The sequence below is a fragment of the Urocitellus parryii genome, chromosome 9, assembly GCF_045843805.1.
Source record: "Urocitellus parryii isolate mUroPar1 chromosome 9, mUroPar1.hap1, whole genome shotgun sequence".
Lineage (NCBI taxonomy): Eukaryota > Metazoa > Chordata > Mammalia > Rodentia > Sciuridae > Urocitellus > Urocitellus parryii.
The window spans coordinates 73,070,764-73,096,506 of record NC_135539.1 but is presented as its reverse complement, the minus strand read 5'-3'; the positions used below and the strand labels follow the sequence as shown (position 1 = coordinate 73,096,506).

Below are 25,743 nucleotides of genomic sequence, written 5' to 3'. Positions count from 1 at the left end.
ATAAAACTTCATCATCCCCCAAAGGAACACCCAAGAAACTTTATTTCTGGTGGTCTGGAAAGATGTGCATGGATCCTCAATGAAAAACGAACTCCATTCTTCAAGCATAAAATAGGAACACCAGCACCCACCCCTTCCTCCCTTCCTCCCTTCCCTCACAAGGATCATAAACCAAGGAATTTCATACTGGAAAGCTCTACAGAGATTATATACTACAACCCCTCATTTCAAAGATGAGGGCAAGCTAAGAGAGGTCAGGCAGGCAACACGGTGAGACCCCACCTCAATTTTAAAAATTTAAAAAGGTAAGAACTCTGGGTGTGGAGGATTCACCCACAGAGCTAAGTGAATGCAGAGCAAGAATTCACATCTCTGTTCCAACCACAGTGCCCCTTCCTTTAGGCCACTTTGATTCCTGGGATCTGTAGTGAACCTTCTCTATCACCATGGAGCCCTCCCAAGGAGAAGCAATAGATCAGAGATTGCTGTAACTCTTCGTATTCTGGGATGCCTTTCAGGTTTATCCACACAGAGACCAACTAGGTACAGCAGCAGAATCTACCACTATATTAGCTCTCTAAGAAAAACCACACAAACAAAAATCCCTGTTCAAAAAATAGATTCTCCTATTCCCTCTGGAACAACTGCTGCCTCTGGTTACAAAGCAATAATTATCCTGTCCTACAGCAATCAATAAAACCTCTTGCCCCATGAACCTGCTATTTCCTGACTTTGTTCTCTGTACTAAAGATTTCCAAGTCTCATTGATTATCTACTAAATTTTTTTTAAGTTCTTTCAGAAACAGCGCTGAAAGGAATCCTCTAGTTAGCATAAGTTGTTATTGTTTGAACAGTTTGGTCACATTAATGGTTTCCCTTTTTCCTGAGGTTTTCCATTTTTTTTTTTTCATTTTGAACTTGTAATTTTACAGGCATCCGCATCTTGACTAATAGCAGAACCTGTAGGATACAAATCTGGTGATGCTTCTGCGCTGTGGCTGCCACCACATTTTTCTTCCAAGAAAGAGAAGAATTGATGAATAAACTGTGTCTTCTCTCAAGCAACAACATGGATTTTGCTGAATGAGCCCATGAGCTCTTAACATTCAGTACCACTGAACTTCCACAATAGTCAGCAGAGCAACTGTTATACAATACAACCATCTTAGGTCCTTCCCAAGTGTCAAACTTTAAAAGCGCATCACAAATGAGATCAGCAACGAGGATGGGATATGGCAGGGCCGTGGCCAGGGGTCCAGCCTGCCTCTCAGGCCTCTTCTCCATGGTCTTCCTCTGAGCTTCTCTCCCCCCAGAGTACCCAAGTGCCCAGGATATACCCATATCTGTCTGTCCCTCCTGAGTGTGTAGGGCACAGCTACCTGGCATCTATGTGCAGAGCTAGAAGAGAGGACGGTCTCTAATTCTCTAACTAGAAGAAGTACTATCCCAATATCCATCGGTACAATTCATTCATTGAAACATTTATTCTACAACAGATGAGAAATCATTGGAAAAGTAAAGAAGCAAATGCAACATTGTAATCATCTCACCTCAATGGCAGTTTTACTTCAAAGCCAGATCTAAAAATGGCATTTATGACCAACTTAGGCTGGGTCTGGGGCTAAGTGCCTCCTTACCCCAGGATGTATGGGTGCAGAGATGGAATGAATGGGAGTTCAAAGCGAGACCAACAACCATTCTCCAGGGCTCCTGTGAAAGGTGCCCCTTGAGAGGGATGAAAGACTGGGCAGTACAAACTCAAAATGCAAGGAAGCAGGATTAGGCAGTCCGTGCACTCCCTGCCCGAGCAGTGACGGTGACACCTACAGAAGCAGCATCTCCACTTTCTTCAGGGGATCACTGCATTGCTCACTCAGCTGTCACTGAGAACTCCTCACAGGGCCACACAGGTGCTCACACCATGGGGCTTACTGTCCAGGGCCGTATGATGGCCTGGACAAAGAACCACACACTGGAAGGACAACTGGATCTAAACATCTACCAGCTGATGAAGGGAGAAACACAATGTGGTAGATCCACAATGGACTGCTATTCAGGCTTAAGTAGAACGGAAACCCTGATATGCTACAACAAGGGTGGACCTTGAGGAAACCAACCAAAAGAACTACTGTGACACAGCTCCACATATGTAAAATGTCAGCACAGGGAAAGTCCACAGAAACTGAAAGCAGATGAAGGGTTATGGGGAGAGGGGACGAGGAGTGACTGTGAGGGAGCAAGAATGTTCTGGAAGCAGATAATAACAATGGTTGCACAACCTTGTAAAGACACTAAAAATCACTCTGACTGGATTTTATGATATGTGGATTGTATTTCAAAATTGTACCCAAAAAAAGTGTGGTTGCAAAGTGATCAACACTAAGGGCTCCCCACAACCACGGGAGTACAGGTAGGGTCCAACCTCAGGGTCAGGAGAAGAGAGGGACGAGCTGATAGCTGCAGAGAAGGAGGAAGAAGGAGAAAATAAGTTCCAGGCACAGGGGAGAGCAGAGGCAAAAATCCAAGGCAAGGACAGGAGGAAGGCCCTTTCTCTTTTCTTCAGAGACAACAAAGGCTCCAGACATCAGCAAGGTCAGGTGATGGATTGAACCTTGACAATTGTCACAAATGTCTTTTAGATGCAACTCTTAAAAATTCCGGCCATTTTTACCACTCCCTCCTTAGCAGGCTAATGATTATGCAAAACAAAGGTGGTACAAATATCAAAAACAAAAAACTGACTGTTAACCCCAGGCAGTGGGGGGTAACAATGTATCATAACCTTAAGAAAAAAAAAAAGTTCAAATTGCTCTAAGAGCTGAGGCCACTGCTGATATCATGGTTACTTCTAAACCATATGTGTCACCTCAAAAGAAAAGCAAGTAGCAGGTACCAGGAGAACATGACACATACTGCAGAGGGGACTTCGAAAGACTTTGGCACAAGGGTCTGCCAGGAGTCTATAATGCAACGCAGAGAGGGGTGCACTAAAGGTCAGGTCCATGGCTGCACTCGGTTTTCACACCTACCCAACCAGGTGAGTTCCAAGGTCTCTGGGGCACACAGCCCAGGCTTCCCAGCAGGGTCTCTCAACCTCTGCACCACAGCAGGAAGGAGCTGACCCTGCTTGGTTGAGGGGCATCCTGGGCCTTGTAGGAGGGTTAGCAGCATTCCCTACTAGATGTCAGCAGCACCTCCCTCCCTCCTGCCAGATCCCCCAGCAAAACTGTTTCTGGATCTTGCATGTGTCCCCTGGGGGCAGAACTTCCCAGCAGGGAACAAGTGACCTCTGTCCTAGCCCTTGGAGGATGCCACTTCTCCAAATGCTTCACACCCTCAGGCCTCCCTCACAACCAAACCCATTTAAAACTCAGAGAAGAGTATGTAAGAGGCCTACAGTTGTGTTCAACCTGTGGACTCTCTGAAGCAGAAGGAATGCCAATCAGTAACCAGTCACTAACGAGAAAACATCCTTTCAGCTTTCTCCTCCCTCCAAAAGCAATTTGAGAATTAAGCTCCAATGTTTTCACCTTCTAAAGGCCACAGTTGGCTCAAGGGTCAGGACCAGTCCTCACAAGTGAAAACACACCACTTACCCTCACCCCAGTGGTCCACCCCCGCCCCATGAAACCCAAGAAGCAATTTTTTAAAAGCTAGTAGACTTTTACACTAAGTTCATTCAGGATTTTCTACCAAGTTTTCTGTGCCTCACAGTGACTTCGGCATCATGAAGGACAATCCCGTGTAAGACAAAGCCGTCCATATGTGGGCTCACCATCTGGGGGCATCAACACCTTGTTGTTCTGGGTGCACCACCCTACGGGGTGCAGATCTGCTATGACCACATCGCACCAGAAGTCAGCCCTGCGGTCCTCCCCATAACCGCAGTAGCGCAGAAGCAGCAGCTGCCCACAGGTGGTGATGATTGTGGCCACCCAGTAGGTGTCTGGATTGCTCTTATTAGCCACCTCCAATTTCATTCCCGGCTGGAAGTTGCTCTGAATGCTGATTTCAACCTTAAGGAGCAGAAACAGGAAAACCATTGTTAATGCTAGATACTCATTTCCAAAACATGACAAGAACTGCCAGAAAACAGAGCACTTGAACACAGTATTTCTGTTGCTGTAAAACAGGAATGTATTTGTCTAAAAGAAACATAATGCAAACTACAAATGTAATGCTAAATCTTCTAGGTGCCACGTTGGAGGAAAGAAATGATAAAACAAAACTAATTTCAGGGCTGGGCTTGTGGCTCAGTGGCAGAGTGCTTGGCTAGCATGTGTGAGGCATTGGGTTGATTCTCAGCACCACATATAAATAAATAAAACAATTAAATAAATAAAAAAATTAAAATAAAAAATTTTTACAAAAGTAATTTCAGAAATATTTAATTTCTCCTATGTCCAGCACATTATTGTTCAACATGTCATTAATACAAGAAAGGAGAATGAGGTATTCTTTTTTTTCAAATTGTTCAAATGAAGGGTCCCAAATCTGTTCTTATGTTCTACACATGGTCCACACCCAGATGTGGGCTACACACTTTTCCAATATTCAACAGTTCTGTGAGCCAGTGGATTCTGACGAACTGCCCCAGCCTAGAGAATACACTTACTTTTGTCTCCTTTTTTTTTTTTTTAAATAAAGGGTTATGCTGCACTGAAATACCAGCCTTTCTCCTCCTTCCTCCAAAAAGAGTTTTCCAGGCTTGGAGGTATCAATATTCCAAAGCTGACACATGTGCTGCTTTAAGCAACAGGCACTTAGAGGAGATGATACAATCAAAAATTTCTCCTCCGTGGGTCCGATGCTACTTTTCCCTTAAACCTGGCGCGCAGGTCTGGGGAAAGCCTGGACAGAGGCCCTCACTGCTGCCAGGACACTCCACTGTGACTGCAAGGAAGGGGAGAACTAATGAATCAAGGATGGGGGTGACTCCCAGAGAGGAATTGAGGCAGGCCCTCCTGGTACAGGAAGGAAGGGAACCCTGCCAACCAGCATCTCTGACCCCACTGCCTTAAGGAAACTGCCAAAGCACCCCAGCACCTCAAGGTACACGTGTTACCATGGCTTTTGCAGGACATTATCCACTCTATGCCAGGAAAGCTCTGGTCTTGTTATCTTTTAATATTTAGCTCTTGGGCCAGATGTGTTAGCGCACACCTGTAATCCCAGTAACTTGGGAGAATGAGACAGGAGGAGCAGGTGTTCAAAGACAGCCTCAAAAACTTAGCAAGGCCCTTAGCAACTCAGTGAGACCGTGTCTCAAAATAAAACATAAAAACGTCTAGGGATGTGGCTCAGTGTTCAAGCACTCCTGGGTTCAATCTTGTACCAAGAAAAAAGGAAAAAGAAAACAAAAATATTCAGCTGTTGGATTTCAGTAAATGGTCACCATCATAATCAACTACAATACGACAAGCCCAAAAAGAGAAACGGGAATGCATTGTCCCTTTATAAGGGCACACAAATCCAGGAAGGTCTCAAAGTTCCTTTTCAAAAAAACTCTTCACCTCCAAAAAGAATTAAATGTTTTGTTAAAATAAAGAATCAAAGTTCTGGCTTTCTCATTCTGTCAGGAGCCAAAAAGAAAGTTAAAAAGTGCCCCAACCTGCTTCTGAATGTCAGGTGAATCTCTATCCTGAGCCCAGGGGAAAACAGATTTCTCAGAGTTAAATTTTCATTTACTAAGACAAGAGTCTTGCCTAAGAGCTTGGTTGGGTCTTAGAAATCTCATCTTTTCCTTGCTAATGATATTGAATCAGTATTTCACACCTAAGCAAAATTCTGATAGAAACTCAATTTTTTTTTTTTTTTAATTTCCTGGGACTTGTCCTCTGATGAACAGGCTATGTGCACTATTCAAAGAAATACTGTTAATGAGAATGATCTTCGGATTAGATTTAAATGCTTTCAGAATATTTATGGTTAGTCCTCTCTTTTGATTCATCTGCCCACAGATGGCTATTATATGCATGTGTCCTTTCAAAATCAAAATATCAGTTCAATAATACACACCATAATGGAGACATTATGAGTGCAACCTACTCGCCTGGTTTGGAACTTCCTCATCTCTTTCTTCCTAAGAAACCATGCCTGAATTTCCTCTTTTCCTTCTTCTTTGGATCAGTTCAGTACTTGGCCTTTGCCCTGCACAGCCCCCACCCCCCCCACCCCGGCCAGGTCACAGGAAACAGCTGCTTCACTTACATGCTTGAAGGATGTGTGAGGAGCCGCCCGAGCACCTGTCTCTTCCAGATATTCTCCCCAGTTAAAGCCGATTTCGTCCAAGCTTGAACCTTCTTCTGTGGGAGGAAAAAAAAAGGAGCATCAATACGAGGGTAGAGGATGGGAGGCACTGGCCTTTGACTGGGACCAGAAAACCAAGAGATAAACTCATTCAGTGGTTTAGGAGGACACTGCTGAATTCTTTGCAGAGCTCCAGTATGTTGACTGTGGAGAAGGTGACCAAGGAAGAAAACTGGCCAGATCCTGCTTTGACCCCACCCCCAAAGCCAAGAGTAACCTTGGTGTTCTCAGCAAATGAATGAGGCCTGTCTAAGGCTGATTTGCTACAAGGTACTGTATTTGTTTGAAATTAACCATGATAGACACCCCAGGCTTTGGGAAGGCTGGAGAACGGAGGAAGGGAACATTCAATCACTGAGTATACCAATGATACTGACACCAACCCTATCTGCCCCATGGCTGCATCCTGGAGATGCAACTCTCCTTGACTGTTAGTGCCATAAGGGATGTTAGAAACGGGGACTCCAGCAGGGCAGGGTGGCACATGCCTCCTAGCAACTCGGGAGGTTGAGGCAAGAGGATTACAAGTTCAAAGCCAGCCTCAGCAATCCAACAAGGCTCTAAGCAACTTAGCAAGACAGTATCTCAAAATAAAAAAATAAAAAGGGCTGAGGATGTGGCTCAGCGGTAGAGGAGCCCCTGGGTTCAATTCCCAGTACCAGAAGAAAAGAAAAGAAATAGTGACTCCAGTGACATTTGAGAAGGAAAAAAAAATGGAGGTCCGTGACTATGAGCCACCTGACAAGCCAGCAACAGAAATACAGCAGCTGCCAGACACTCCTGATACCCAGTTATGGACATGTCTCCAGCTGGGAGAGAGCTCTAAGGGCCACTCACACCAGTTTCTCCAATCACAAAAAAAAAAAAAAAAGGAAAACTACAGTCAAATGCACAACACAGGTCTTAAAATCATAACTTTTTTTTTTTTTTGTACTGGAGATTGAACCCCAGCCCTTTTCATTTTATATTTTAGGACCGAGTATTGCTAAGTTGCTGAGGCTAGCCTCAAACTTGCAATCCTCCTGCCTAAAACTTCCGGAGTCACTGGGATTACAGGCATGTGCCACCATGTCCTGCTAAAATCAAAACTACTTTTAATTTGCACAGATGTACAAGGTCAGGTGCTAACGGAAATCAAGCAATTCCCGAAACATTTGAGGCAGCATGTAAGACATCATTTGTATAATTGAAAAGCACCGAGTATTGCACTATAAGAAGTAGACGGCATAAATGTCACCCCAAAGAGCTCAGAAACTGTATACATTATTTGAATCTATTTGCAAGGCTATCATAAGGAAAGAACATACAATAATAAGAGCTGCCCAAATATGCAAACAAGAACTTCAAATGTATAGATTCTCTTCCACAACAATATTCAAGCGATGCTGATGTTCAATCCTTCTATCTTTTATAAACAAAAGCCAGTTTCACTGGCAAGGGTAAATACTGCTTTCAACATGCTGATTAGCATAATAGTACTATATCTAACAAGTGGCCACCCAAAGAGAGCACAGTTTTATTCTGGAAAACACCTCAGAGTGGCACCTGAAAACTCTGTCCACACTACCTTCTCCCCAAACAGTACTAGGCATCAATTACTCAATCTTGGAAAGCAGTTTCCAAGGCACTAATCAGATATCAACTCAGCACTATGGGATTTGCCAAAATGTCCTCGTGCAGTATCTGAGGACTGCAAACCTGCTGGAGACAAGAGTCCAGAACTTCTTCCCACACTACTTGTCTGACCTCAGTCACACCCTGCCTTCCTGCAGCCCCTGTGAGCTATGATCACAACACACTATGGGAACATCCTATGAGCCACAGTGGGCTTGGGTGTCCACACTAGGTAGGTGCCCAGTGTAGCATGAGCTCATAATCCTGCCAAGAACCTGACAGATGGCTACTTACAGAAGAGCTAACAGAAGCTCAGAAAGGTTAGGGAATCACCCAATCACAGGGGGAGCAGAGGCAGAGTCCAATGCAGGCCTCCTGATTAGGAAGCTGGAACTCTTAATAATTGTTAAGTGCCAAGTTTTCAATTCCATAAATAATGCAATGAAATTTGCACAGATGCATTAGAATACGTTGAAAAAAAATACCCTAGAGCTTGTATATCCTATATGTACATAGGATATATATATATACATACATATATATATATATATATATATATATATACACACACATATATACACACATATATATTCAAATGTTTTCATCACTCACCTATTTTCTCCAAAGAACAGAATTCTAAAAACATAACATTTATTTTTGAAAGGCACCATAAGTGGCAGATCTGTTGCCAAGTGAAGCTGTTACAGATGTGCCACATCTGAAACCACAGGACTTACTGGGTTAAGAGGCCTTCCCCTCATTCTTCTGCCTGCACTAGGCCTCAGAAGCCTCCACCACCACCTCTACCCATTTCTCTGATCTGTGGGACCCTCCAAGGCCAACCCGTCACCATGTTGGGGAGCATTAAAACATTCCACAACCAGATGACCCGATGCAGTAAGCAGGAGGCAGCAGCCACTGCAGGAGAAGCCAGGGGAGAGTCTGGCATTGCAGGTCCTGAATACAACAGCTGTGGAAAAGGGAAGGGGCTCTCCTGCTGGGCGGGCCAGGTCCTTCACATCAGGAACACTCACAGGGCAGTGGAGCTGCAGGTCCTGGCCACCGCCTACCCTGGAATCCGAAAGAGGCCTGGTGAACCTCAACAGGGTCTCAGGCCAAGAGTGGGTGATTTCACCACTTCAGATCAGGGGGTGCCAAGGCTGGTTTCTCCCTTCACCTTTGAGACCATTTGTCGCAGTGTTTTAGCCTTCATACCTTTCTAGTCTATGCTTCTTCGTATTTTACCAAAAATTTATTTTACCACCAAATTTTAATTTATTGCAAACTCCATTTCCAGTCCCTCCTCAGGTAGCCAGCTGTGTGCTCCTTGGTGCTTGCTGGTTCATTCAGTCAAGCTGCCCAGGAGGTTAGACAGTCCACTGTGTCTCCCCAGCAGCCAGGGAGGCACGGCCACTCTGCTGCCCTAGGGAAAACACTTTGTCAAATACCCTGAAAGTCAGACCTAGAATGGGACTTTAAAAATAAAAACCTTACACCCAGCACTGGTAACCTTAACCATGCTGTTTGAATAATAAAAGCCACATACAAAATTTAGGGTTAGTCATAATAGGGCCTTTAAAAAACTGTCCCACATAACCCTGAGGCCAGGGCTCCCCAAGCAGCTGATTCTCCAAAGACATTTCAATGAGCAATAGATAAACACACACTGTGTTTATGAGGAGAGGTCTCATAAACCCAGAGCAAATATTTACAGCTGATCCATAAACCTCTTAAACCCATAAACATTTTATCAAGGGAACTCTGACAATCTCCCTCCACCATAAATGAACCAGCAGGGAGGCACTTCCCATGATGTCATGAAAACCGTCTATGAAAAGCCACTAAGAAAATTTCACAATTAAAGAGAAAAAGCAGGCACATTCATTAGTGGTGATCCAGAGTTCTAGAAAACAGAAAACTATTTGTGGGACCAGAATATTCCATAATGAACATAAAAAGCCACATTAAAAACAGGAGAACAAGTGACCTTGGGATGCAAAATGCAAATAGCCCACACGTCTTTTTCTTAGGTGGTAAAATCTTGGGTTTGAACAATTTTACACTCTGAAATGAGGCTGACTTCACAAGGCTGAGTACTGAAGCCTGTAACCACCACCCAATGAAGAAACTGAGAGCTGGCACCTTCAGAATGAACAGAACCTTACTGAGGACATTCTTGGGTGGGGTGTGTGTGTGTGTGTGTTTTAATGTGGAGAGAGACAGGAAGAAGACATTAAATCTCTTTTTTTTTTTAAAAGAGAGAGACAGAGAGAGAGAGAGAGAGAGAGAGAGAGAGAGAGAGAGAGAATTTTTAATATTTATTTTTTAGTTTTCAGCGGACACAACATCTTTGTTTGTATGTGGTGCTGAGGATCGAACCCGGGCCGCACGCATGCCAGGCGAGGGTGCTACCACTTGAGCCACATCCCCAGCCCCTAAATCTCTTTTAATTCAAACACAACAGCCAGTTCATTTCATACTACATAAGGTATACAAAGTAGTGCAGCTGTGAGCAACTGTAGGAACCAAGGCCCCCTGCACCCCAGGAGGGACAGTCATCAGAATGCAAAGGTCCTTGTGGCTATCTCAGATGGCCACAGTTTATCTAGGAGGGAAGAAAGCAAAAATCCTCTTCCCTGGGGAAAGCAGAAACTCTTCAAAAGAGCAACTCTTTAGGAGACAGGGAACAATACTGCCAGGTCACAGACCTGGACCTCAGCATGGCAGTCCTGGCTTTCTCTGGGAATGCTGACTTCTTTTCTTCCCAAACACAAGAGCCTGTGGCTCTGCAGTTAGTATATTCCCAGCACCAAGGAGAAAACAAGACGGAGGCAAGCCCTCCAGTGCCCATCCTTCTGCTCTGAGGCTTGCCAAGTCTAAATATGCAGCCCACTTCATCCACAGACTCCACCAGGAAATTACACTTACCAGGCCTACAAAAATATGCCAGGGAATGTATTTATCACTATGTCTGCATATTGTTCTGCTTGCTGCTAGAGCAGCCACCAAAGTCACCTAGAGTTCCCACGATCAGGTTTCCGGTGCACTTTGCTCCTCCTACACCCAGGAGGAAGCTGTCCATCCTATCTGCTGGGAATGCCTGCAGTTCCTGGGATATTTCATCTACCTGTGCTTATTCCAGAGACATAATCCATGTCCCTGGGAGGAGAAGCAATTTTATATTGTGCCTATTGCATTTGCAGGACTTGAGTATCCGTTACTGATCCCAACCAGGATTTGAATTTTCCTTAGGAAAAAAAGTCAAAATTCATTTTTTGTTTGTTTAAAAAATGTCAGTTCAATGACAGCTGGGTGCAGACTGTGGGGAATTGAGCAACAGAAAAAAAAAAAAACCTGCTGAATAACCAAGTTAGGTCTTTTCATTCTTTGACCCCACACTTTCCTCAGAGAAGGTTGCAGTCACTTAAGTGCAGTCACTTGCTAGGAAGATGAAGCCCTGTGTCATACAACACAGGGAGAGGTCACAGGAGGAGTGGAAAAAAGAACCAGGAAGAATGTGGGCTATGCCTTGTCCCATGGGAGTGGGGAGCGGATTCCTGACTTATCTCTGCACAGAAAGCACAAGCCTATCCCACTAGCACTTCAGAACACCAACTCCACAGCCTGAGGATGCCTGAGGATGCCTGAGATGAAATCCTGCTTCCAACCACCACCTGAGGCTTCACCTGGACCAGTTTCCTCATCTGGGAACTGTGGACAGTCAATGCAGCCACTCCACTGCATGTCAAAGGAATAAGTGAACTAACACACACACAAAATGTTGAGTGTCTGCCTTATGGTCTGAAGGCAAGCTCACAAGGGATCGCTCCTCATTCCAAGTCCATGTGGAACCCATGGAAGAACTCTGTCCTTCCCTTCTCTTGGAACAGCTAGCCCACAAATCTCATCTGAAAATTCTTCTCAGGGATAGACCCTAAGCACTAAGACTATCCCCAGTGGGCCCCAGAATCAAATATCCCCACAACTGATTCTAGAATTGACAATATTTTATGTATGAACAGGTTGGCAAAAAAATAATAATAATAAAAACACATGGGGCTGAAGGTATAGCTCACTGACAGAAAGCTTGATTGCCTAGCATATGCGAGGCCCCAGGTTCAATCCTCAGTGCCACAAAAACATTAAATAAATAACTTGAAGACTTATACTTGACTCTGTTGTTCATGATTTAAATGCTCAAAACTAGATTTGAATTTCTAGAATGAATTCAGCCTCTGCACTCTACAAAGTTTCAGACCCTGGTTTTAAATTTGTAGCACCATTTAAAAGTTCTCCTTACCATGACCATACAAGAAAGTGCACACAGAAACTCCAAAAGCAAGTGACAGATTAGCCACACTGAGGGGCAACGGGAGTATGTGGTCAATGTCTGAAATATGTAATGATCATTTACAATTATTTAGAAATGCTGTTTTTATTAAACATATGAGCATCTTGTATGTTTTAGGTCATCCACCACACAAGAGCAAGCAACAAATTGGGAAGTAAGTATATATGACAGGCCTCCGGCCTGGAACCCCCTGGCCAATGATTCCATCCTCGCTCTAGACTTTCCATAGTTGGAACCATCCTCGAGGAAATGTCAGTACAAACAATTTTCTGACAGCAGATTATCATTGATGAGGTTCAGAATCTGCTCAGGCAAGAGAGAGTACAGAGAGATATTGAAGTTGCATGAAAATGAAAAGCCAATACATAGTTGGCTTTTAAACTGTTTTGAAAGCACACCACTGTCAATGGTTCAGCAACACATGTGATGTGTGCAGATGATATACTACGAAAAACCAGCGAAAGCTCAGGAATTCCAAGAATGGAAAATAACCTCACTCGGAAAATGTGAGACTTTTAAAAGGCACAAATGGCTAGGCACAGTGGCAACGCCTGTATATCCCAGTGGCTCAGGAGGCAGGAGGATCGCAAGTTCAAAGCCAGCTTCAGCAATTTAGAAAGGCGCTAAGCAACTCATCCAGGCTCTGTCTCTAAATAAAATACAAAATATGAGTGGGGATGTGTCTCGGTGATTGAGTGCCCCTGAGTTCAATCCCTGGTACTGCCACCCCGAAAAAAGGCACAAGTATATTTCAACAAAAGTAGAATAATTAGGATGAACTGTGGGGCCTGCCCTCTGAGAAGAAAACCTCACATTTACATTGGGAACAATGATTCAACTTTACCTGTAGAAGTTTTCTTACTCACATATTAAATAAAGAGGGCAACGGAGCTGACTTGGAAACAGACACTAGTATCTTTCATCCTGCCAAGGCATCCCCCTTATTTCAGGGGCCTCCAGGTTTTTTTCCAGGTAAAGATACAATTTGAGAAACTTAATTTAATAAATTCAATGACACCAAGCAATCTGTCATTTTGTCATTGACTTGTCCAATCAAACTGTGAAGACAAACTTCTTTAGGCAAATGGTCAAATCTCCCACTGAGTTGATGAGCAACATTATTTATGTGAATTCACCACGGCAGGTGTTTATGAATCACAGGGCTGAGCTGTCCATGGTTAATTTGCTGCTATGTATAAATAAAGTATCCTTTTCAAATAAGCCCTTTAGTGTGTAAGTACTTAGAAACAGACACATTTCTAAATCCACTAGTTAAATATTAAAATCCAATCAGAGGCTGTTTGGGGGTGTTAGTTTTTTGCCTTTTATCAGATTTCTTAAAGAAGGTAACACTGCCACAGAAAAAGCATATGCTGGGAATTTCTTTCCCATCACACACTGCAGCCTCAGGGATGCGCTCAACCTTCAGAGAGCCCTGTGTCTGGGCAGATCGGGTTCTCCTGTCCCTCTGTGGCTCGGGAACGGAATTCTATTTCCCAGCCTGCCTTCCTGGGGCACAAACATGGGACTAACTTCTAGTCGAAGGGTTCTGAGTAAAAGTGGTATCTGTCCCTTCTGAGCTAGAGCAATGAACTGCTGGCTCAAGACGCACACGCTCCACATGCCTCCATTGTGGCCAACCCTGGGTGTACTGCCACCCTGCGCACAAGGACTGGGTGGAACACTGCACCAGGATGTCTGCCAAAGACGGCGTCATGATTTAGGAACACTAGTGGCTGAAACCACTGAGATTAAGAAGGGGGCATCGCCCCCCTCCTGCCAGCCCGTTCTGCCTAGCACAGTTGAATTCACCTTCACCCCAAGTTTAACTTCAAAGCTGCTGCATCCTTAGGAACAGGAAGGCAAACCCCAGGAACAGGCAGAATTGTGGGCTCTAGAAATGCTGCCCCCATTGTTTCCAGAACATTTGGGGAAGATATTGGTCAAGAAACCAAAAGCCAGAAGGATGGAACAAGCAAAGTCTTACCTGAATCAAGATCTCCGCTGCCATTAGCTGAGCCAACGTGCTTTTCCGGGGGGGAAGATGAAGGGTCCTGCATGCTGGAAACTGGCAAATTGCTCTCCATTCCTGGTGAGTAAGTGTCCTCTTCCCTTAGTTCATTCTGCAGTGAGAATTATCTAAGAGCAACCAAAAACAAACAAACAAAAAAAAATCAGAGCACTTTAATTACATTAATTACATTGACTTGTTTCTAAGCTTTCCAAAAGTCTTATAATCCCATCAGAGTTGGAACCAACTTGCAACACTAGGATGCAATGTCATCTTGATAACAGAAAACACCAGGAATGCAGACTCATGAGTACATCCCTACCAAGCCAACAACAAAGGCCAGAGCACAGCAAAGCCATCAGTTTTCTAGAGGTCATACTAATAGGGACACATTTTCACCAACAAACAGAACCCACATTTCAATCCCCAGTCCACCATGGTGACTCTCCACTGCCCTCTTAATACTGTGAAGCAGGAGATGCCCCTCACCGCAGCATCCCATGTGTGGGTCCCACAACACAGTGTCTTCACTCATGTGTCATAAGTGCTCGGCCACCAAAACCAGTTCTGGTACCAACATTTGCAAACAGTGTGCTTTCTGCCAATCAGAAATGGGGACAAGTGGTTCCCTGTAATGGCACTGCCATTCCTCACTTGCATTCTGATATGACTGGCAGAAAAACAGAGAAAGTCATAGCCAGTTCCCACAGAATCCTACAGTCTAGCTCATTTATGATGCAGCCTAGGAGACTCCAGGAGCTGTCCCTACCAAGGAGCATCCCAGCCTGACTGGTGGTTAGACACAACCACGTGGGATTTTATGGCTTTTATTTTTCAATGTTCTCTATCATTTCTCCTGTAGATAAAATTTTAAATCAGAAAAAAGGCAAGAACAGATGAAAAAAAAAAAAAGAACATAGTATAAGGCATCTTTAAGAACGCCACACCCTTCTTAAGGCACACACACACACACACACACACACACACACGTCTTTGGTGCTATTTAGTTTACTTTCCTAGAAAATATTTTGAGGATGTATCAAAATCAAAGGTTCATAAGAGGGTTCATCATTTGGTGGCATGGCAAGGAAAAAGGTGAAAATTGCTGCCAGGAAGAGACTAGAATACTAGGAACCCAACCCTCGGATTTAGTTGCTTGCATGTTTAACTATCCACCCGCTGCATATAACCTACTACACCAGTCCAAGCATCTTCATTCTACAGAGGTAAGTTCATAATCACTCCAACGGAAGGTCAATCAAAGACATAGGGCACCTGTGAACAACCACACCCTCTGTGCATGGGGGCTGGCCATATTTTATCACTCTGAGATGAAGTCGGCATCAATAATATGTACCCAACTTAAATTAGGGCTGTCCAGGAACTGTGAGAGTATGGGTTAAAAGCAGAGCCTCAGGTGCAAAATGACTCCTTTGGCTTGCTTCAAAACCATCTGCAATAGGTAAACACCATGCCTAGGACCCACTGATACCACGGTGGCACCATGTGGGAGAAAGCAAGCTGGGACAGTCTTTGTCTCAGCTCTCTGGGAGCTTGTACTAAAATAGGGCCAAAAACTATAGTCTACACAGAAAAGACTTGAACCCAAATGGAAACTGGGTTTGCTGCTTAGTAAATTAGTAAATCAAAAACTAAAGTTAACTCCCACGAATCTACAGACAAGCTCAATTTCTGAAAGCTTACATAGAAACATCACTAAATACAGGAACCTACTGAATATTGAATATGGATGGGTTCTGAGATCATTTAAAAGAGAGGACACTGGAAAACAAGTCATTAATTCTTGAGACTGGCTCACTTCACCCTCTGGATATTGGCTTCCTAACATGACCCACACAAAGGTGGAGAGAACAGCGCACTGTCCCAGGAGCTTTCCTTCAAGACTCATCACGACAGGGACACACGCATCTATAGACAGCGACCCCCTCTTCCACAAAAATGAACCCATCTGAGCTGGACACAGTAGCACATGTCTATAATCCCAGTGGCTGGGGAGACTGACACAGGAGGATTGCAAATTTCAAAGCCAGTCTCAGCAACTTAGCAAGGCCCTAAGCATCTCAGAAAGACCATGTCTCAAAATGAACTTTTTTTTAAAAAAAGGGCTGGGGATGTGGCTCAATGGTAAAGCATCTCTGGGTTCAAATGCCCCCCCCAAAAAAAATTGAACCCACCTGAGAAGCAGGTACAGAGGGCAAACATTACCTAACACCAAATGCCAGTGCTTAAACCATCATGGAGGAGCCCATGTGCTACACCTTGTTTCAGATGCTTCCAGAGATCTCCTTCCATATGTCTGCACACGGCAGACCACTAGGGGAACAAGGGCTGCCAGGGGTACTCACAAGCTCTTATGTCCTGCCTGGATTTCACAGTGGGTGGCAGTTCCTACCAGTTTATCCCTATTGCCACTGACAATTAGGGAGCAGTCACGGATGAAATCTACAAAGCACTTGTCCTCCACATAAGCTGTCACCAGCCAAGAACTGCCCATGGGCTGGGGATGCAACTCAGAGGCAGAGCACTTGCCTGGCATGTGCAATGTCCTGGGTTCCATCCCCAGCACCACAAAATTAATTAATTAATTAATAATTACCTCCGGACAAGCAAGTGCTGGTAATAAACAACATGTGTGCCTTTAATAAAGCATCTTATAGATGCTGACACCACCTGGCTACCAGGACGGACATGATAGCAGTAGGCTGTTAGTTCCCAGGTCCAAGAAGAAAACCCAAGTCACTCGGAGTGGGCAGAGGGAAGGGGGGATATACTGAAGTAGAACAGAAAATCAGAGAGGAAAATGCTCAGAGCAACTAATGATATGAGGAAAAGAAAAAGTCAAGTAGGAGCCTAGGCTTAAGAGACTCAGAGAGTAGAAGATTCTAAACATAGGGCAAACAGTGTAGCAGGTCCTCCTAAAACATCCACAGGACTGTGTGGGCAAGCAGCATTCGTGCCATTCCCTCCAAATACTTGCTGCTCCCCTATCAATGACAGGCACCATTTTAGGCACAAGAAGACACACAGAACCAAACACACACAATAAAACAAAAACCCTGCCCTGGTGGATGTCTCATCCTAATTGAAAGAAAACGCCAATAAATGTTCTTAAAAATTAGTAAATTATATGATCTGTTGGAAGGTGGAAGAACTATAGGAAAATATAAGGCAGGAAAGGGGACCAACCGAAGGACACGGATCATGCACATGGCTGTCAGGCAGGACCTCAGGAAGTGATGCTCGAACAAAAACTACAGGGTGAGAACAGAGAAGTGGTTGAGCCCAGATGAGAAAAGTGCTTTCCAAAATAAGGACAGAAGCTGCAGGCCCTTCTGCAGGCAGGGGCAATCACTGCAGGATGTCACTGCAGGGAGGGAGAGGATCCCATCTATCTTAGAAGAATCACTCCTTCTCCAACAGCCACGTGCAAGACAGACAGACAGGGCAAGGCCGGAAGAATCAGAGGAAGCTAGGAAGTGCAGGCCAGGATTCAGACAGGGAGAAGAAAACACATGCAAGAAGCATCTGGACAGTGTCATCAACAGAACGTGAGGGAGGGCTGGGGATGTGGCTCAAGCGGTAGCGCGCTCGCCTGGCATGCGTGCGACCCAGGTTCGATCCTCAGCACCACATACAAAGATGTTGTGTCCGCCAAGAACTAAAAAATAAATATTAAAAATTCGAAAAAAAAAAATAATACTTACCTAAAAAAAAAAAAGAACGTGATGGAAACAAGCCTCACAGACAACACAGTCTCTTCCCAGCATGCAGCCACCGTCGCGGGAATAAATGACTTCACTTTCCACAGCCAGCTCTCAGCAGCTAATGGAACCATGGAAATAGGTAATTCCGGAGGAAACATATTAAATATGAGAATGACAAACCACTTCACAGAAATTTCTATTTACTCTCCTTTTTTGTAAATCCATTTACTTTAAATGGGATATGGTGGGGGCAAGTCTTACTGGTGACAATTGTTCCCTTAAGCTTTGAAAATAAAAACAGGGTACTTCAGCTTGGGGGTGCAGATCATTGGTAAAGCCTTTGACTAGCATGCATGAGGGCCTGGATTGGATCCCCAGTGTTGGGAGAAGAAACACACACACACACACACACACACACACACACACACACCCCTAAACATGATATTTTAAAGAGCAAATCCTTTTCCTAACAACATACCCCAAAAAGGCTACTTTCATTTTTTAAAGGCTATTTTTAAAAGATGTACATTTCCTTTTGATTGTGTGTGTGCTTGTGTGTGTGGTGCTGGGGAGTCACATGTTCTACACAAACACTCTACCAGCAAGCTACACCCAGGCCACCTATTAATTCATAAAATATACTACTGTGACCTCAAGACCAAAAGTAAATGTGTTTACTAATTAAAGCAGGATTTTTTTTTTCAAAGGCACACAGAGAAGGTTCAGAAGGATGGACTTCTAAAGGGTAGCTTCCTGCTTGGACACACAGTTGTGTAAACTGTACTACAACTGGCTCCTCTTGTCTCCAAGGCTGGTGAACAACAGAATTACAGCATCAGAACTTCTTACGAAAGTCACCTGGCCGAGTGAAATGAAGGGTACGCTTGAGAGCAAGGAGTCCCATGGCCACTACCTCGCTGTGTGACATAAACAAATTGCTTAGCCTCTCTTTTCCTCAAATTCCTTACCAGTTAAATAAGGAGGCTTGCTTAGACTCAATCAAAGGAATTTTTTAAATCTAAAATGCCTACAAGGTCTTGCTAGCACTCATTGTATAGTTTCTCCATCAGAACCATTTATCTGAACCAAATTTCATAGAGTAAGACTTCTCCCCTCTCCGTGCTAACCTGCCTCCTTCTTTCACCTGTGGTGTGTTTACAGAACACAAGTAATTTTTAGCAAAGACTAAGCAAAGCCTTGTTAGGAAGGAAAGGAGTGAGGAAGAATATTCAATGGATATTACTCTAAAATTAATCAGAAATTGTAGGGCTCTTATCATCTCTTAGCTTTCTATAACTGCATAGTTCAGTATGGGAACCACTAGCCATATGTAGCAACAAGCCACATGAAATTTAGCTAGTACAGTTAGTATCTGAATTTTCATTTTAATGAATTTAAGTCTAAATAGCCATATATGGCCAGTGTCTGCTGCACGGGTTGGTCCAGCTGCACCCTATATTGATGAGCCATTTTTGAGAGATGGTGACATGTCCTTAAGAATCATCAAGTTTTTACTCTCTTAAAATCTTTTAATTTTACTTAAGTCAACGTGGTCAGAAGAGAACATAGGAACTTAAAAACTGAACACACTTCCAAAGAAAATGTAGTTTCCCCCCAAATATTCCACCAATGATTTGTGACAAATTTCCTAGCATAATAGGCTTCTATTCCATGGGCTGTCCTTTCCTATCCACACAAGTTCAAGGGATTTGGAAGAATCTTAAAAGCTAAGTTGTGTGTGTTATACTAAGACTATTTCCTTTTCCCATTCATTTGTAAATTCAAGAAGAACAGTCCACCTGGAAAATGTCATTAGGCACAAAATTTTTCTGGAAGGGGGTGGGGGAGTCTATAAACATAACTATTAATAAATCAGTTGAGCATCAATGGCTTCTATGACACTTATGAAAAACAAGGGAAAAAAGTTTGCTAAAGTCTTTATGACTCCTTGATGATCCAACCCTTAATCCACCAGCATCTAACCAGATACTACCGAGAGGTCACCTGGGACCTCAAGTAAGACACTGATTCAAACGAACCTAATCCATCATTTTAAATAGAACTCAGGGGCGACAATACAAACACCACACAGAAAGCCACCTGAATGAGTGGCAGAGTGAAATCTCACATCACTCTTAAAAGAACAAGTGGCATTCCACTTCCACTCAGAGGCTTTCTGGATGTCCACCCAGGTGACTGTAAAAGTTGCTTATTTTGGCAAACGGCAGGGCACACTTCAGACTTTTTCAACAATGTTCACTTTTTCCTTCCTATAAAAGAGACAGCCTTGAAAGATATTCTGGGAACCTAAATTATACAAAGAAGTAAATTAAAATCACTCGGAACCCTAACAACCAGGAGAGTCACTTTTACAGCTATGATACCTCCTGATCATTTCTCTGTGCATAATTTTTATCAGTTCTCATAGCACTTTAGAATTCTAGATCTTTTCTTTGGGGTTTGGGGGTTTGAATCCAGGAACACTTAACACTGAGCTACATCCCCAGATCTTTTTATTTTTTATTTTGAGATGGGGTCTTGCTAAGTTGCTTAGAGCCTAAGTTGCTAAGGCTGACCTCAAACTTGTGTACCCCTGCCTCAGCCTCCTGAGTCACTGGGATTACAGGCAGGCGCACCATGTCCAGCTCTAATCCATTTTTCATCTAGCGTTACATAGAAAGCATTTCCTCATATTATCACAGTTCTTGGAGAACAGGCCTTGAAATGGGGGTATAATTTTTATTATGAGTAAGATAAATCTATTTGCCAGGCCTCTACTACTGACCATTACATGGTTTTGGTTTGGGTTTTAGTGGGGGCAGGTTAGTTTTCACCATTATCAACAGTACTGTGATCATTCTCCTTAGCCATAAATCCTACATCTTTGATGTTTCCTTAATATGAAATCCCAGGGAGATCCAACATGGCGGCGGGCACAGAGAGATCAAGTCTCTGACCTCTTCAGCTGCGCGGACATAGGGAGTCGTAAACCATCTAAATGCTGCTTGCTCCGGATCACTAGGCAATGCTGACCTGACGTGGATCTGGGGCGAACAGTCTGGGCCTCTCAGAACACACACCGAGCCCGGATCGGCTGAATTCAAGCTCCCGTTCGCCTGCTTCTCCCAGAAAAACTGCTATGACTCAGCACTAAATGATCCCGCTGAAACAACTGGTCGGCCCTTCTGAACCTACGGAGGCTAATGCCAACCGAGCCTTCAGAGGCAGTGGCCACAGGATTGAAATGGGGCTTGGGAGAGCCAGTCAGGACCCACCCGTTGCATTGGTCACCCGGCAAAGGGAACGAACTGTCGCCATTTGCATGGGATACCACCATGGCAGAGACCTGACGTCACCAGAACGCGGCGGAGGAGATAACTTCGTTGAAACCAGCGGCAACAGTGGTGTGATCCCCTAGCCCTCCCAGCTCTCCCATGAGCTCAATAGCCAGACCGAGGGAATCAGGAGTGGCGTGGGACCCGTGGCAAGGAACTCCCGGCTACCGCTTCCACCAGTGCTGACAACTGAGGTCTCTTGCACCAGCTACCGGGGATGTGGCAAGCAAAATTCTCTGAGGGTTCTCAGCCCCAAGCTCTACAAACTTAGGGTCTGAGGGAATGGCAAACAGGAAGAGTGTGCCCAGGCATTCATGAAAATAGGGCTCCCGGGAGCAGCAGACCTGGCGTGTAGCCAGTATTGGGGTGAGCATCACCGGTGAGCGGGGCCTGGCTTGAGGAAAAGTGGGGAAGTGACTAGACACAACAGAAGGCCCTAGGCACTCAGGATTGGAGACCCGCCCAGTCCGGGAGGAGGAGCTGCTGCACAGTGATTGGTTCCCGCATATTGAGAGGAGAAGCTTGGCCTGGTGGGCACAGCTAAACCTACTGGAAGAGAAGTTAATCAAACTCTAAGAATGCATTTATTAATTTCTTTTTTTTTAATTTGGGGTTTTTTTCCATTTTCATTTTTTGTTGTTTTTTAAATTCTTTTTTATTTTTTTATTATTTTTTTAACTTTTTTCTTTTTTTACTTTCTATTTTTTTCTTTTGTCTTTTCATTTCTTTTCAATTTCCTTATTCCCCCTTCCTTGAATTCTACCTGCTTACTCTCATTCTCTTTAGTGACTTCTTCCCTTCCCTTCTAATACCTTTCCTCCCAATCATCAAATAAATTTATAGGAGTAAACAGTAACTCAGCAGTCAAACAGAAAAAGAAGTAACATGAGCAGCATGAAAAAGCAAGGAAGAAAAGGAGTACAAACAATGCAGGACAGCCTACATATTCAGGAGGACATAGAGGCATCAGAAAAATGGTCAAATAAAGAACTCAAGGAATACCTTAGACAGATGGAATGGAACCTTAAAGAGGATATGAGACAGCAAATTCAAACAGTGAAAGAACACATTGAAAATGAATTACATAAAGAGATAAAAGAAGAAATTAAGCATCTTTATCAGGAGATAGAGACTATAAAAAAATTGAACAATAATTCTAGAAATGAAGGAAACTATAAACCAAACTAAAACCTCAAATGAGAGTATCACTAACAGAGTGGATCAAGTAGAAGCCAGAACGTCAGATAATGAAGACAAAATATATCATCTTGAAAAGAGTCTAGCCAACTCAGAAAGGCTGGTAAAAAATCACGAGAAAAATATGCAAGGGATATGGGATAAGATAAAAAAAACAAACATAAGAGTCATCGGGATAGAGGAAGGTATAGAGGTTCAAACCATGGGAATGAGCAACCTGCGGAATGAAATAATTACAGAAAACTTTCCAGAAATGAAAAAGGAAACGGATATACAAATTGTAGATGCATACAGGACACCATACAAAATCACAGTAGACCAAGTCCAAGACACATTGTTATGAAGATATCCAATATACAGAACAAAGAGAAAATATTAAAAGCTACAAGAGAAAGGAGGCAGATTACATTCAGGGGCAAACCAATAAGAATAACAACGGATTTTGCATCACAGACGCTGAAAGCGAGAAGATCCTGGAACAACGTATATCAAACACTGAAAGACAATGGATGCCAACCAAGAATTTTGTATCCAGCAAAATTAAGCTTCAGGTAAGACAATGAAATAAAAATCTTTCATGATAAACAAAAGTTAAAAGAATTTGCAGCCAGAAAATCAGCATTGCAAAGCATCTTGAGCAAAATACTACACGAGGAAAAAATGAAAAACAACAACCAAAACCATCAGTGGGAAGAGCCTCAGTAAAGACAGAGGGCGGGGGAAACCTAATCATGGAGAAACAAACTAAATTAAAAAAAAAAAGGATAAATAATCAAACATGGCTGGAAGTACAAACCATATATCAATAGTAACTCTAAACGTTAATGGCTTAAACTCTCCAATAAAGAGACATAGGCTGGTAACATGGATTAAAAGAACAAATCCAACAATATGCTGCCTCCAGGAGACACATCTGATTGGAAAAGACATACACAGGCTGAAGGTGAAAGGTTGGGAAAAATATACCACACACACGGTCCTCGTAAGCAAGCAGGGGTGGCCATCCTCATATCGAATAAATCGACTTCAAGACTAAGTTAATCAAAAGGGATAAGGAAGGACATTATATACTGTTAAAAGGAACCATTCACCAACAAGACATAACAATTATCAATATTTATGCACCAAATAATGGTGCTGTGACGTTCATATAACAAATTTTCCTCAAGTTCGAGAATCAAATAGACCACAACACAATAATTATGGGTGGGGCTGGGGATGTGGCTCAAAGCAGTAGCGCGCTCACCTGGCATGCGTGCGGCCCAGGTCCGATCCTCAGCACCACGTACAAAGATGTTGTGTCTGCCGATAACTAAAAAATTAATATTAAAAAATTCTCTCTGTCTCTCTCTCTCCCTCTCTCTCTCTCTTTCTCTGTCTCTCTCTTAAAAAAAGATTTAAAAAATAATAATAATTATGGGTGACTTCAACACACCTCTCTCACCATTGGACAGATCCTCCAAACAAAAGTTGAATAAAGAAACTATACAACTCAATATCACAATCAATAACCTAGACTTAACTGACATATACAGGATATATCAACCATCATCAAGTGGATATACTTTTTCCTCAGCAGCACATGGATTCTTCTCAAAAATAGACCATATATTATGCCACAGGGCAACCCTCAGTAAATATAAAGGTGTGGAGATAATACCATGCATTTCATCTGATCATAATGGAATGAAACTGGAAATCAATGATGAAAGAAGGAAGGAAAAATCCTTCATCACATGGAGAATGAACAATATGTTACTGAATGATCAATGGGTTACAGAAGACATAAAGGAGGAAATCAAAAAATTCTTAGAGATAAATGAAAATACAGACACAACATATTGGAATCTATGGGACACAATGAAAGCAGTTTTAAGAGGGAAATTCATCACCTGGAGGTCATTCCTCAAAAAAAGAAAAAACCAACAAATAAATGAGCTCACACTTCATCTCAAAGCCCTAGAAAAGGAAGAGCAAAACAACAGCAAATGTAGCAGAACGCAAGAAATAATTAAAATCAGAGCGGAAATCAACGAAATGGAAACAAAAGAAACTATTGAAAAAATTGACAAAACTAAAAGTTGGTTCTTCGAAAAAATAAATAAGATCGACAGACCCTTAGCCATGCTAACGAAGAGAAAAAGAGAACTCAAATTATTAACATACGGGATGAAAAAGGCAACATCACAACAGATACTACAGAAATACATAAGATAATTAGGAATTATTTTTTTTAAGAGAGAGTGAGAGAGGAGAGAGAGAGAGAGAGAGAGAGAGAGAGAGAGAGAATTTTTAATATTTTATTTTCTAGTTCTCGGCGGACACAACATCTTTGTTGGTATGTGGTGCTGAGGATCAAACCCGGGCCGCACGCATGCCAGGCAAGCGCGCTACCGCCTGAGCCACATCCCCAGCCCAATTAGGAATTATTTTGAAAACCTATATTCCAATAAAATAGAAGATAGTGAAGACATCGAGAAATTTCTTAAGTCATATGATTTGCCCAGACTGAGTCAAGAGGATACACACAATTTGAACAGACCAATATCAATGGATGAAATTGAAGAAGCCATCAAAAGACTACCAACCAAGAAAAGCCCAGGACCAGATGGGTATACAGCAGAGTTTTACAAAACCTTTAAAGAAGAATTAATACCAATACTTTTCAAGTTATTTCAGGAAATAGAAAAAGAGGGAGCTCTTCCAAATTCATTCTATGAGGCCAATACCACCCTGCTTCCGAAACCAGACAAAGACACTTCAAAGAAAGAAAACTACAGACCAATATCTCTAATGAACCTAGATGCAAAAATCCTCAATAAAATTCTAGCGAATCGAATACAAAAACACATCAAAAAATTGTGCACCATGATCAAGTAGGATTCATCCCTGGGATGCAAGGCTGGTTCAATATACGGCAATCAATAAATGTTATTCACCACATCAATAGACTTAAAGATAAGAATCATATGATCATCTCGATAGACGCAGAGAAAGCATTCGACAAAGTACAGCATCCCTTTATGTTCAAAACACTTGAAAAACTAGGGATAACAGGAACTTACCTTGACATTGTAAAAGCTATCTATGCTAAGCCTCAGGCTAGCATCATTCTGAATGGACAAAAGTTGAAGGCATTCCCTATAAAATCTGGAACAAGACAGGGATGCCCTCTATCACCACTTCTATTCAATATAGTTC

The 25,743-nt window shown here is 43.0% G+C and overlaps 1 protein-coding gene across 1 annotated transcript in view; it reads right to left on the bottom strand.

Annotated features, from left to right (window-relative positions):
* Positions 1-25,743, bottom strand: part of Sfmbt2 (Scm like with four mbt domains 2) — a 205,366-nt gene that overhangs the window by 159,849 nt on the left and 19,774 nt on the right. Inside the window, exons 2-4 of the mRNA XM_077802706.1 lie at positions 14,262-14,413; positions 6,211-6,305; positions 3,776-4,016 (exon numbers count right to left, since the gene is read on the bottom strand). Of these exons, the coding sequence (XP_077658832.1) occupies positions 3,776-4,016; positions 6,211-6,305; positions 14,262-14,361 (436 nt within the window). The 5' untranslated portion in view covers positions 14,362-14,413. The remainder of the gene's footprint in view (positions 1-3,775; positions 4,017-6,210; positions 6,306-14,261; positions 14,414-25,743) is intronic.